General features: G+C 38.1%; 1 protein-coding gene across 5 annotated transcripts in view; it reads right to left on the minus strand.

Moving 5' to 3' along the window:
* Positions 1-7,085: 7,085 nt before the first annotated feature.
* The window catches only part of scarb2a (scavenger receptor class B, member 2a), a 29,005-nt gene continuing 21,640 nt past the window's right edge, over positions 7,086-14,450 (minus strand). For 4 of the 5 annotated variants that reach the window (XM_067615886.1, XM_067615895.1, XM_067615876.1 and 1 more), the window contains 6 exons: positions 13,921-14,039; positions 13,424-13,497; positions 13,248-13,299; positions 13,004-13,156; positions 11,520-11,567; positions 7,086-11,184 (listed from right to left, as the gene is read on the minus strand). In XM_067615886.1, the coding sequence (XP_067471987.1) occupies positions 11,053-11,184; positions 11,520-11,567; positions 13,004-13,156; positions 13,248-13,299; positions 13,424-13,497; positions 13,921-14,039 (578 nt within the window). In that variant the 3' untranslated portion in view covers positions 7,086-11,052. The remainder of the gene's footprint in view (positions 11,185-11,519; positions 11,568-13,003; positions 13,157-13,247; positions 13,300-13,423; positions 13,498-13,920; positions 14,040-14,450) is intronic. The other variant, XM_067615905.1, reaches the window with a different exon arrangement.

A 14,450-nucleotide genomic window follows, 5' to 3' on the forward strand; every position in this document is an offset into this window, starting at 1 on the left:
ACATGTAATTGTGCAGCTCTACTGTACATTGTATGCACAAATCGCAAATTAAAAGTTGCCAGTGCCTTAGCAGTAGGAGCATTTTTAACTTCCAGTGATGAAGTTAAGTCTAGTATGCACAGTGTGTCAACTGCCAACAAAGTACCGGGGTCCCTGCTCGTCTCAGTCGGGATGTGAACTCATACATATTTATTTGACTTCTAGGACGTATGATGTATCTTCAAATTGTTGCTTTTAAAGCCGAGATCAGTTCCTTTTCAGTTAAATCTGTTCAGTTTTCATTTTAAATAATGTATTATTTAACCACAAGAGACATTTAAAAAAAAAAAAATCATTAAATGTAAATTTGTATGTATGGTTTGTTGGTTTTTTAGCTTGATGACCATGTAAAACGTTTACTGTAAATACATCACAAAGTTACATTTGTAGTATTTATTTGTGTGTATGTGTGTGTGTATGTGTGTGTGTGTGTGTGTGTTTGAGATTAGGGATGTTTATGAATTGCAATTTAAAGAACCATCACTGATCCAGACGTGGTTGTATTGAGGAGGAAAACACTCAATATACAGTAACTCAGTGATCTGATCATTAAAATAATTTGCTATTTTCTGCCTCAAGTGTTTCATTTACTTTTAATTTGTTTGTTTCTTTTGCATACACATGATTTTATGATGCAACTGCTGTGCATGCTGCTAATAACTAATTATTAAGGGTTGTCAGAATCACCACCAGGGGGCACAAAAGACCATTTAGTACTAACTTGGTGTCACATATCAGTTTAGTCTGGATGTCAACTCAATAAGCCCAGTTTTAAAATTACTCACTGTGATTTTAAAGATGATAATTCACAGGATAACTGGCTGAAAGTATGACTCATTAAGGATTTATACGGAAAGCAAGCAGAGGCGCTACACCGTGTATTTCAGCTGCAGCAACAATGGAAATTCCGAGAGTTTTAACTGTGTTATCTCTCTAAGCTCGTGTCTGGTAGAGACAATAGTGTCTCTATCAAATGATCTTCTAATAAGTGGGCGATATCTTGTTCAAGCTGCCTGCAGTTTGCACAAATTTGTGTTTAAAGGATAGGTTCACAATTTTTTGAGTCAGGTGCCCATATGAACAGTGAAAGAGGTTTTCCTCGCTGTAATCATTCCTCCTGTTCATACTGGCTATTAAAAGATCCCCTCAAATGCACTTTCAATGTAAATAATGGAGGACAAATTCCACAGTGTGTCCACACAGTCATTTTTTGCAAAAATACATTTAAAAGTTTATCTGAAGCTTAAATGATGCTCCAGCAGTCTGAGTTAGTCATATCAAGTGGATATCTGCCACATTTACAGTCTTTTTAGCATCAAATTCCCTCTTTGTGTTTCCCTGTTGAGCTGCAGTGGAAGTCTAGTAACAAAAAGAGGAACTTTGGCACTAAAAAGTCTGTAATGTTGAAAGATATCTACTTGATTTGACTCATTTGGATGACTGAAGCTTCATATTAGATAGATAGATAAATTGTGAAATTGTCCTTTAAAAGATTACACAAACCAAAGTCTTGTAATGTCCTGACAAATCAGGACATCTGAGGCTAATCTTTGTGAAGACAGTTATCATATAAACATATTCATAAAAGGAATAGTTTGACATATTGGGAGTTATCTAGGTTAGATAAGAAGATCAAAACCACTTTAACGTACATTAAACCTATGTATGATAGATATGCTAAGCTAAGCTAACCTGTGGCTTCATTTTTAACAGACAGACATGAGAGACTGGTATCTCTATATCATCTAACTCTTGGCAAGAGAGTGAATATTTCCCGAAATGTGGAACTATTTCTTTAATCCTGTCCACTTCTCTCTGTATGAACTTCATCCTTTAAAACGTCATTTCAAGCACTCAGAGCTGGAGGCCGACATGCTGCCGCCTGCCCTCTTACATACAGCCACCACCGCCCCTGACATGAAAACTCACACGCTGGTGACAAGTGGGACAAAAGAGAAGGCAGTTAGACCTAGTTTTCCATTGTGTTGAGGAGGGGGAGGAGGTGTCTATTGTTCATTGTCTGCAGGTGGTCTTACAGTTGTAAAGCTGCTGGAGCTCAACCCTGATGAAGACATTTGAATCAGTCAACTGGAGCATCTCAAAGCGCCCGCTGTAACTAGACGTGCTTCAGAGGTCTTAAAGGGAATCATTAATATTGTTTAGATATTATTACTTTGTGAAGCTCAGTGTGTTCCAGCGGTCATAAATGTTTGCAACATAGCCTACTTTAATTTCACCTGACTCACCTACTACCCTTTTGCTTTTTATATTCCCACAACGCCTTTTGAAACTCTCCAGTATTGACGACACATGGAGCATTTGTCTTCACCACTTGAGCCTTAATATCACCAAAAGTATCCATAGATTTCTCCCCAAAAAAGGCCTGCACACTAAAAGATCAAAAAGAGGCTTTTAAGGTCTTTTTTTATCTAAAAAGTGTTTAACAAAGTGTGAAAAAATGGGGGAAAGTAATGGTTTATTTTAGGAGACAGTAATTTCTGAATAATTTTATATTAAGTTTCCTAGAAGTTGTTAATTAAAAGGAAAATAGAAGTTCTGTGATTGTTATTATAGTCCGTTTTTTAGTTTATTGTGCAGAGTTTATGCGATGACAAAGAGTTTTTCTTTAAAGACCATTAAAACCCAAATATAAATGTATTATTGGAAACTTTATTGTCCATATATAGTAGGTTGAATCGTGTGTTTGACTGCAGACAAATTTTGCATTTTCGCATGTTCAGCTGACCTTCTGTGCGCTGACTTAAGACCTTTTACGTAACACTATTAGTTCATTGGATTTAATTCATTAGAGATGTACCAACTGGGCACTGTGTCTACAGTATTTTACCTGCAGTTTGTAACAAAAAACAAAGTTATTTGCAGGAAACCTTCTAGGAAACTGTGAAGAAATTACAGACTTGTAAAATAAAGTCACAATAAACAATATCCAATCAGGAGGAAGGGCGGCTCCTGACACTCCCAAAGGGGTCACAAGATAAATCTGAGGGGTCATGAGATGAGAAATAAAACATTTTCTTGCAACACAGGTTTTTTTTTTCTGACTTTTCACTTATCTGTCCTTTATTTATTGTGAAATACTGGATATAAAATATCTAAAATACAGAGTCAGGGAGTGTCCTGGTAACTGAATGTGTACTGTGCATGACACATAACAACAACGTCTCTGGTTTGATTCCAGCCAGTGATCTTTGCTGCTTGTCATATCCATCTCTCTCCCCTGGTCTGCCGCCTCACTATCGTCTATGTGATAAAGGCAAAAGTGCAAAAAATAAATAAATAAAGAGTCGGAGAAGGGAACAGCACTTTTGTTGAGCTGTTTGCAACTTGTATACATATCCAGCTTTTTGCACAGGGTCATGAGGAGACTGTGTGTTGCTGAGAAACACCGACAACATATTTTACACTGTATCTGCTCACTTTAGGGCCGTATTGAAGCTATACGATGCTCTATATTGAGTCAATTAAACACTAATTGCACTAAATTGACAATTTTGGGATCTAGGGTTTCATTTTACGCACATTTCTATGTTATTCAGCACCTGAAGTATAATAAATTATTATAAATTTAACATGAAGTCTTGCAGGTATTGTCCACACAACATTTTTATTGTTTGTTATTGTTCAATTTAGGATAGAGCTGCAACAATTAGTCGATTAATAGATTAGTGAATCAACAGAAAATTAACCACCAACTATTCTGATAATCGATTAATTGTTTTGAGTCATTTTCTAAATAAAAAATACTAAAATTCTCTTGTTCCAGCTTCTAAAATGTGAATATTTTCTGGTTTCTTTAATCTTCTATAACAGTAAACTGAATATCTTTAATGCTGTGGACTGCTGGTCGGAGACATTTGAAGACGTCACATTGGTCTTTGGGAAACAGTGGTCGACATTTTTCACCATTTTTCTGACATTTTATAGACAAAACGACTAATCGATTATTCAAGAAAATAATTGACAGATTAATCGATGTGTTGTGGTTCAGTTAAAAATACTTTATCTGTCCATCAAAGGGCAATTTGAGGAAGCGACTTGGAAAACAGAAGTTAATAAATGACTCATTTACATACATGAAAGACTATCTAACAATATAAATATGACCATGTTAGAAAGAGTTGATACACATAGATTAATTGTATATAACAGTTTGTAGCTGGGCAACAGTATCCAACACCACAAAGGCACACAATTATATCAAAAGTGGGTTAAAAGGTTCAGTGACCTGTTGTAGTTTAAAATAAAGGGAAACACTCACATGAGAATGAATTAAGCAATCAGCCGAGAAGAGTTGTACTGTCAGCAGAAAGGTTAGTCAACTCCCCAAAAAAGTGATTAATGCACATGTAATGGATAAACTGAAGGAGCCACATGAGTAAATGCTGACGCCTGTAGATCCTGAAACAATCTTCTCACGTACAGAAACATATGATGTGAGTTCAGACGGGGAGAATGTAAACCGCCCGAGGTTAGAAAACTGAACAGAAGGCTGTTGCTGTGTTTACATGTAATGCCCCTGTGTGGATGTGTGGATTTACCTGGTACAGTTTGAAATAAATGACAGAAATGTACTGCTTAAGAACATAGAAAACCTGCCAGAACTTGTTCCAGTTCAGATGTGGGTTTAAAATGCAGGAGAATTCATTACAGTGATGAGTCACGGCCTGTTCTGATAACAAATCTTGTTGTTGCATTGCATAATGAAAGAGATTACTGGATGTTACAATGGCTGAGTTTCGAGAAAAGTCCTTGCTCTTTTAGCTTTGTTTGTTTGTTTTTTCAGTTTTTCACAGGAAAAAAATAACAAGTAACAAGGTCTCATAAGTGAATGCTTAGTCATCGGTATAAAGAACATTCTCCAAAAACACGTCAAGACTGTAATTCAATCCAGAGGTGGAAGAAGTATTCAGATATTTTACTGAAGTAAAAGTACCAATACAACAATGTAAAAATACTCCATTACAAGTAAAAGTTCTGCATGAAAAATCCTACTTAAGTAAAAGTACATAAGTATTTTGAGCTTGATGTAGTAAAGGTATTACAGTAAAAGTAGTGGTTTGGTTCCTCTGACTGATATATTATTATATATGACATCATTATATTATTAATGCTGAAGCATCAGTGTTAGAGCAGCATGTTACTGTTGTAGCTGCTGGAGGTGGAGCTAGTTTCAACTACTTTATATACAGTTAGATAGTTTAGTCAAGGGGTTCCCAACCTAGGGGTCGGGCCCCTCCAAAGGGTCACCAGATAAATCTGAGGGGTCATGAGATGATTAATGGGAGAGGAAAGAAGAAAAAACTAAGTTTTGATGCACAAATCTGTTTTCAGTTTTTGGACTTTTTCTCAAATTTTTGATTTTTTTGGTGAAATATTGGATCATTTGAACATTTATTTAAATGAAACCATGTGAGAAGTTTAGAGGGAAAAATCACTATTTGGTGGAGCTGTTAACAACTCATAGACATCTGAAATATGACCCCGACGACACACTTCTTTATGTAAGGCGTCAAAAGCCAAAAAGGTTGGAAACCACTGGTTTCATCTTTAACAATGTGTTGTATTTTAAAAGCTTGTTGTATTATCCATTGTGTCAAATCTTCATCTGGAAAGTAATTAAAACTGTCAAATAAATGTAGTGGAGTAGAAAGTACAATATTTCCCTCTGAAATGTAGTGGACTGAAAGTATAAAGTAGCATCAAATGGTAATATGTCATTAATAATAATAAGTACCTTAATATTTTACTTTAAGTACAGGTTCACTTTTTTTTTCTTTAAACAACAGTCAAGTGTCCATAATAACACTGAAGGAGGTTTTCCTCGCTGTACAAACAATGTTTTCCTGTTTAGCTGTGGTGGAAGCATAGAAACAATAAGAGGAACTTTGGCTCTTTAATGTTGGAGGATATCTACTTGATTTGATTAATTTGGATGACTGAAGCTTCATATTAGCTTCAGATAAACTTTTAAATACATTTTTGCACAGAGGGACTGTGGATTTTGTCCCCCATTGCTTACATTGTAAGTGCATTGTGAAGGGATCTTCTGATGGTCAGTATGAACAGGAGGAATGATTACAGCAAGAAAAACCTGTTTCAATGTTAATTTGGGCTCCTGACTGCTGTTTTAAGACAGACTCTTGTGAAAACTGTGAACCTGCCCTTTAAGTACAATACTTAAAGCAACTACAAGGAACTTTTAACTGGTTATGAAACAGTCTCATGATGCCTCTATATGACCAACATAAGCAAACAAGCCCATCAGCAAGAAGATTGGTTATTTATATATAGTTATTCTAAATTCCTGCCACCGGGTCAGATTCCCTGCGACATCAGACGAAATGATTTACAGCACACAGACCTGAAGAGCCTTTGTTTACATTACATGTAGTATTGTAGCATGAGGGAGTATAAAGACGTTACCAAGGAGGGGAGGATATTCTCTTCATTAAAAGTAAAGTTAGGCTTGTTGTCAGCTAGAGAGTGAATGAAGAGAGGGAGCAGCGGTAGTGAGAACAAAGCAGTGAATCAAAGAAAACGTTATTTTCCAATTGTTTCACAGCGGTTATGTTCTAAAGCACAAATAAACACACACACACACCTCCACACAACCCTGCGGGAAGGTGCCACGTTGCCGGATTGGTGTGAACGCAGCCTTACATGTAAACTAGGTGTAAGTTTACTTTGCTTCACCATTGTCATATTACAGTTATTAATCTAACATAGCCACAAATAGATACATTACCTCATCACTATGTGTCCTGCAAACAGCTGTTTAAAAAAAGAAAAGTAGTATTTTCTTTCTTTCACTTCCTTCCAAAACAAGTGCCAGATCAAGATCTTTACGACAGGAGGCGGCGGCGCTCATGGGAAATGCATTCTTCATTCCTGGAAAACGCTACTGCTTTCATCCACAGGGGCTGCTAAAATCTACACAAAATGAAAGTTCCTTGAAGTAATTTTAATAGGATTTATATTTCACCCTCTAATGGCAAACAGTTAACAAAAAACAGCAGACAACCGTGTGAACTTTGCACTTGACGGCAACTTTTATTTTTTTGCAAATACACTAGAAATGTTTACAAAAGCACTGTAGAAACATCTGTGCAGTGTAAATTATCAAAACTAAAAATGGATATTACTTTGAAATCATTTTGCACCTCACATGACAAGGGGGATTGTCATTTTCAGCAGCAAAACAAATTAGTCTATCTCAAGAGGAAACTTCTGTTAGTGACTTGAGAACATCGTCATGGGGAGATGCGGCTGTTACACCAAAGAGCAAATTAAGGAACAAAATAATAAACAGGATAATGGTATGGCACTAGTGCTCATCCCTGAAGGAGGGCTTCATTCATCTAGATAGTTTACACAGCATGTTCGCTTTACTTCATTCATCAAGATAATCAGCCTTCCAGTAAAAATCACTCCAGTTTGACAGAAATGGTGCATTGGCTCCACAAACACAAAGTCAACTCACACATGTTCTCATTCTCATCCATCACAAATACCCACATCATAACCCATTCATAAACACTCTTAGACATTTTTACAGGGCTCTGACCGTTCGCAGTGTGACATACTGGTCCGTCTTTTACACTCTTTTGTATTTTTCAGTGTGAAAAAAATAAAATTGAAATGATCAGAAATGAAATGTGCTCGACTGAATATTTTTTAAAAAAAAATGACTAAATCACACTAAAAGAAATACTCCTACAGGACTGAAACTAACAAAAATCACAAATTCAGGGAAACATAAGATACATAAATATTGTGTGGCCCCTTTACAAAACATCCACAATTTATTTTACACAACTCTGTATTGCTTTGTCTTACATAATACTGAGATTTTTTTCATGCTCACAGAGAGCATTGATTACTTTTGTTTGCTCTTGCACCGGGTGAAATAAAAAAAAAAAGCAATACCAATCAAACTAGCAAGTGTGACATTTTTCTGTTCTTTTTCTTGCCTTGATGTAAAAAGGCACATAACACACAAGTGTTCACGCTCACACAACACTGCAAATACTTTACATAGGTGGTGGCACGATTTTTTTTTCTTTCTTTTTTTTTTGGAAAAAGGGGAGGGGTTTTGTGGCACGGCCGTTATCGCAGAGGAGAGTAAACACGGCGCTGGGGCAGATCTATGTGGGTTATCTTTGGTCAAGCAGGGACGAGCCAATGGGCTTGAGGGATTGGACTCAAAGGTCATTGTAGTAGAAGTCAGACAGTTGGGAGGAGTGACGGCTCAGGTGTGTGTTTGAACAGACACTGTATAAGCGGCGCACACACACACACGACTCTCGGGTATTAAGGTCTCTCAGGTTCAAGTCTAGATCTTTAAAAAGGTGGATATCGAAGAGTTTGCACAAGGCTGCGGTTGCTTGCATGTAGGTGGAATAAAAAGGCCTTTAGTGAATTGATTCTACTTTAAAAAAGGACTCCCCCTTTCCACAGTGTTATTAAACCTAGAATCAGACTTCTGAGCACCGGTCTTACACGATGCTGAATCGGCTCGCCCTTTTTGGGCACCTCCAGCGAACTGTCAAGTTTACTAGCTCTATAATAAACCCCAGCGATACATATGATATGGTCAAATCATCTGCTAATACAGGAATGAGTGGTTAAGTGTGATAACTTTACAGAAATGTTGCTAGTGATAACTGTAACTGCTAATTCCAATAAATGGCAGCAAGCTTTGGGCTTTGTATCTTGTGCTCAGGTATTCCCAGGTGTCAAACGGTTGGAAAAACACAGAGAGCCTTTAAAATTTAAGACTTGGAAAAGAGAAAAAAAAAGCCTCTGTGGACCAACCTGAAAGTGAATACCAGCACCTTATGGTAAATACCCATATACAAATACAAGTCCATAGGTTATGGCATTTTCTAGCAGCAATAACAAATACAAAAGTATATCAAAAGAAGACACTCCATGTGCTGAAAAGCGAGTAACACAGAGGCATGGATGTCTGCAACTGCAACGACATCCTTCATGAGTAATACTAGCCAGGACAAACCAGTGAAATGTACTGAAACACATGGACCACCTTCACTGAAATGACCAGGACAAACAAAAACAACATAAAAATACACAGGGCACAATTTCCAGGCAAAGTGCAGGGAATTTTTTTTCCACATTGACAGTTTTATGGCCTTAAATTCACTTCCCACTGGCGACGACCAATTGGGGTATGACATGTCACAGGACAAGTGTGGTTGGACAGAAAAAAATGAAAAAAAAAAAAAAAAAAAAAAAAAAAACACAACATGAAATGTAAGACAAACAGTGATTCAAGTGCTGCGTGCTGCGTTTGCCTGAATGCCTACAGCTCCTTGGCAAACCCGAGCGACTGCACAGCGGCGAGTGGCGCACACGGGGCTCCCCTCCAACGTTTACACCCAATGATTCCACTTTTTAATAGTCACAGCACTTGACAGTGTCTTTGACAGGTTGACTGTAAAGATATACATATACATATATATATATTTATTTATATATATTTATATATATATGTATATATGGGACAAAAAAAACCTGGTAGCCTTGTATGAGGACTGGTTTCAATCCAAATTGTGCTTTGTCTAAGAAACAGTGTAGACGTGCAGGAGCGGTCGACACCAGAGCAACGTTAAGTGTCTTTCAGCACACCTAGGAGGACTGCTTGCTGGATTTGGTCAGAGGTATCTCAACATTTCCCCTTTTATATATGTACAATAACGACAGAAGAGATTTCCAGCTTATTTGAACAATGTTTGAACATAAAGAACACACTGAACCATTATAAGGCAGAAAGCAGGTTCAAGTCTCCCTTGTAAGTTCTGTGGGTGTTTTTTTTTTTTTCCTTTTTGTTTTGAATGTGTGATGAAGCCTAAAAAACAAAAAAAAACAAAAAAAAAGGTGCAACTTTATCAAGCTACAGTTGGCAAAACTAACAATTTCACAGCTAGCTAGTGATGACTTTGAAATGTAGGCGAGGTCTCTGAATATCTCCGTTTTTTAACTAGTGTTTTGGATAAAAAAGGTGACAAAAACACAAGAAGAAGAGGGGAGGGTGGTCGGGATCAAAATCACGAGTAGTCCAGGTGTCACACTACACTGTGCCTGCATCAAGAAAAATAGTTGCCCACTGTCCGTCAAAACAGGACACTGAAGTGTATGATAAAGGTGCACACACACGTTCACTAACTGATCCCGGAAGTGTGTGTGGTTGCACTAATTCATCTTAGGAAAAAAAAGGCAAAATTGCTATAAATAGTTTGGCTCAGTCTGTTTTGTTTTTTTTTCTTCTTTACAAAAAAGGATATGCCAAGTTCAGTTTATTAGCAAAACCGTGTTATCCTCTGAGCACCAGGAGCTCAGAGTTTCTGTCCTAAGGATTCAGTTAACAGGGGCTTTTTTTTGTGTTTTTAATCTGTTGGCTTAGCGGTTTCTCCTCACACAACACCAATGGAGAGAAAAGAGCAAAGAATACGACTGTAACAACACCCGCTGTCGTTCAGGTGAATACTAAAACACTCTTTGAGCCACGTTAGTCGGCAGAGTCTGCTCAGATGATCATGCATCCGTGTGCAACAGCGACACCTATGCTACCGTGTTCCCTCACAAGATTTTTTTTACGGAAAAAAGGCTTGTCCCGGTCGAGCCCGCCCGGAGTCCCTTCATGTTTAGGGGCCCGACCAGGACGGAAATGAGGAATATAGTGTGGGAGTTTGTTGTGTTACAGTACGGCAGGCAGTGAGGGCCATGCTCAGCAGGTAGAGTAGAGGATGACAGACAGTCATAAGAGGGCTCAGTGAGAGGAGCAATGTCTTTGTTGACTAAACATGTACTGGGGGCTTGTGTCCCACCCCCCTTTCCCTATCCTCCCCCACCCCCCCAAAACAAGTGAAAACGAGCCCCGGTGTGTAAACCCCCACCCGTGGTAATGTAGCACCCCCGCACTGCTCCCTCAGCCCCCTTCCTGAGCTCCAGACTTAGGGAGGAGATCCTCGATCAACACTTCTGGGCCTCCACTGGAGACATTGCAATGTAGGAGCCGTTCCTCATTGGCTGACTGGCCGGCGTTTCTGACGACTCTTCGGGCTTGTCGCTGACCTGAGTGTAGGCCGTGTCGTCTTTTGCCGTCTGGACGGGGAAGAGTCAGGAGGAAAGAGCGTGTTACTACAAACCACTGACAAGATGTCCAAACAGAAATACACATACTGTTTGTTTTATGTTTAACGCTGACGTTAAAATGGGAGTAGATGTTTTGACTGAAATGTTCACAGTAAAAACACATCCATCTAAATATCGAGCACAAAACCACCACAGAAAATATTAACTTAAAAAAAAAAATAAAGCAATTACACTGTGAGGCGAGAACTTATGAGCAATTAAGATAATTAAAAAATGATAATAAGAGATGATGGATAACAAATTAAAAAAGGAGAATAGCAAACAAGGCAAAAATGAAGACTTACAGTAAAAGAATGAAAAGCTTCAGTAAAATCAATACGTTTTACTTCATTCTAAAACAGAAAGGAAAAAAGGGGGGTTACAGAAAATTAAAATTAGAACATGGTTAATACAACACTTCTTCACATTGCAATTAAGCTTCTTTAACATTCTCTCAACGCTAAAGTAAACGTCGAACTCTGCCACATGTGTGGACGTTACATCCAGTTGTTGGGCATTTTGGGAGATAAGATTTCTTGCTAACAGTTAGATGAGAAGATCGTTAACGCTCTCATGTCTCTACGCTTAGCTTAGCTTAGCTTAGCCTGGCTCTGTCGACAGGTAACAAAATCCACATTAAACCACAATGTGTCGTTTTAACGCTTTGTTTTTTGTGCGAATTAAACCAACAATACCGAAATCTTTTTAAACAGATTTATATTTTATATCTCCTGGATAATATTATGTTATTTTATTTAATATTCTTATGTAATTTGTCTGCTTTTTACTGTAGAATTTTATTACAGTCTCTCAAACGATTAATCGATTATTAAAATAGTTGGTGATTTATTTAATAGTTGGCAGCTAATCGATCAACGTATTTTTGCAGCTTTAATAAATGCTATACAAATAAAGTTATTATGAACAATAATGTGTTAATTATTGAGTTTTAGAGGTGTTGGTAGGTGAATTTTGTTACCTGTGGACAGAGCCAAGCTAGCCGTTTCTCTATGTTTCCGGCCATTATGCTAAGCTAAACTAAGCTAACCGGCTTCAGGCTAGAGCTTCATATTTACTGTACAGACATGGAAGTGATATCAATCTTCTCATGTGGCTCTTAGCAAGAAATTTAATAAATCATATTTCCCAAAATGTCAAACTATTCTTTTGACAACTCGCAGGCCTGCCTCTGGACAGTGATTGACCTGAACTTTGGTAATCTGAAGGCAGTGAGGCCAGTTTTCATATCAGCAATCCTGGAATACTGAAGATAAGAGGTGAACATGTGCTGTACTTCCTTCTGGGGACTACTGCAGTTCAGTGCACTTTAGCACTCATAAGATGCACTGACTAAAAGGGAACTGGGAGGGAGATGCTTTCTTCCTGAATACAAAGATTCATCGAAGATGCATCAACTGTTAGAAAATGTTCAAAAAAGATAAAAAAAAAAACAAACAAAAACACCATTTGATCCAGAATTGGGGGGGAAAAAACTGCTCATGCTCGCTTTGATATGCAGGAATCATGCAATGTGTTAGTTAACATGCGCGTAGCTCGAGGGTTAAACCTGCTGCAGCTCAGTGAAGTTAATGCAAAAAACCCAGTCAAACTCAAAAACTCTTTAGCTTTTACTGTAACATATTACTAATATCTACCATCAGTCTAGGTCACATTTACACTGTGAGCTAATGTCAGTGGGTAGCACACACTTTTCACTCCGGGGGGGGGGGGGGGTAACTGTGTGGATTAATTCTACAGTTTAGTCCAGAGCCGCAGGGCTACTTCCTACCTTCTTCTGGCGGTTTCGGCAGAACAAGACGACAAGGACCAGCAGCAGAATGACACCCAAACCCACAATGAGCAAGGGGAAGTTTGACACAAGAGTCACGATTAAGAGCAATGTCCTCATCTGGGCTGCTGAATCATCGTCAATAGTTGCCGTCTAGAGTTGAGAGAGAGAAGGTTATTGACTTGTGGTTCACTTATCGGCACACAAGGTTTATTTCAGATTATACTAAAAACGGGTTCCTCACCTCGTTGACGAACATGATGGGGAAAATGGTCTCGTTGATGAACTTGGTATTGCTGCGGGGCAGAAAGAGAGAGACACGGGGAGGTCAGGAAGGACATCTGGCTCAACATGTGGCTGAAATAAGGACAGTGTGTGTCAACAGCGATGTGGGTCACAGTTCAACAAAGTTCGACTTACGGGAAGCCTTGAACTCTCTTCAGAATGATATTGAGCTGAGCTCTCTTGCAGGCACGAATGGGAACCCCTGTGGTCTAGAAAAGACAAAAAAAACATAACTTTTAGTAAAAGTAGTAGGTTTGGAAATATAAAAGAATTCATGTGGTTTCCAGACTGACAGACTGCCACGTTCTGCATTTTTAGTCATTTGAATGATTTTTTTTTGTTATTTATTGTTGTGTACTATACATTCACTATATACAGCACTCAGAACAGTGACAGCTAAAATCAAAAATTAACATTTTTAAAAGTATTTTCTGTTTAATAATGTAAGCTTGCCAAACAGAATCCAGAAAGAACCTAAAACGCAAATAAAAACACGTAGCCATTAGTTGAAATTATGATCAAAACAACATTTCTCATTTAGATAAGAACTCCATAAGTCAGCAGAGCAAAAGGTTCAACACAGGTTCAACCTTGTAGCTCTAATCTGTTGGGATATTAAATATAAGGCGTACCGGCTGCAGGTCGAGGTACGTCTCGTGTTCCTCCTTGTTGGGGTGGAGCCCGTCGATGGCTTCGATGTATTTGGGGTCAGCTTGATAAAAGTGTGGGAAAGAAACCACGATGGGAGCGCCTTCAGGAAATAAACAGGATAAATACATGAGTCAGTGGCTGCTCATATCCTTCACTGATTCATTCACAACAACAAGGGCTAAAAAAAAAAAATAGATAAAAGAAGAAACGTGAGATAAGATAAAACCCTATCTGGTATTTTGTGAGAAGTCAGAATACAAACCATATCTATAGTTTATATATTGTGGCAGATAGCTGAAGAATGTCTGTTTCAGGTTGTAATGAGTCCAATTAATGATTAGCTGACACAGTAAAAACAAGAGAGAGTCTGAGGAACGAAACATCCGTTTAATAAGAAAATTCACATCTGCTGGAGGAGCATTAACAACTTACTGTTTTAAATTCACTCTATTAAATTGATCGACTGATTGATTTAAGTGTCCTGAACCACACGGTGCCGACGACCACAACG

The sequence above is a fragment of the Thunnus thynnus genome, chromosome 2, assembly GCF_963924715.1.
Source record: "Thunnus thynnus chromosome 2, fThuThy2.1, whole genome shotgun sequence".
Taxonomy (NCBI): domain Eukaryota; kingdom Metazoa; phylum Chordata; class Actinopteri; order Scombriformes; family Scombridae; genus Thunnus; species Thunnus thynnus.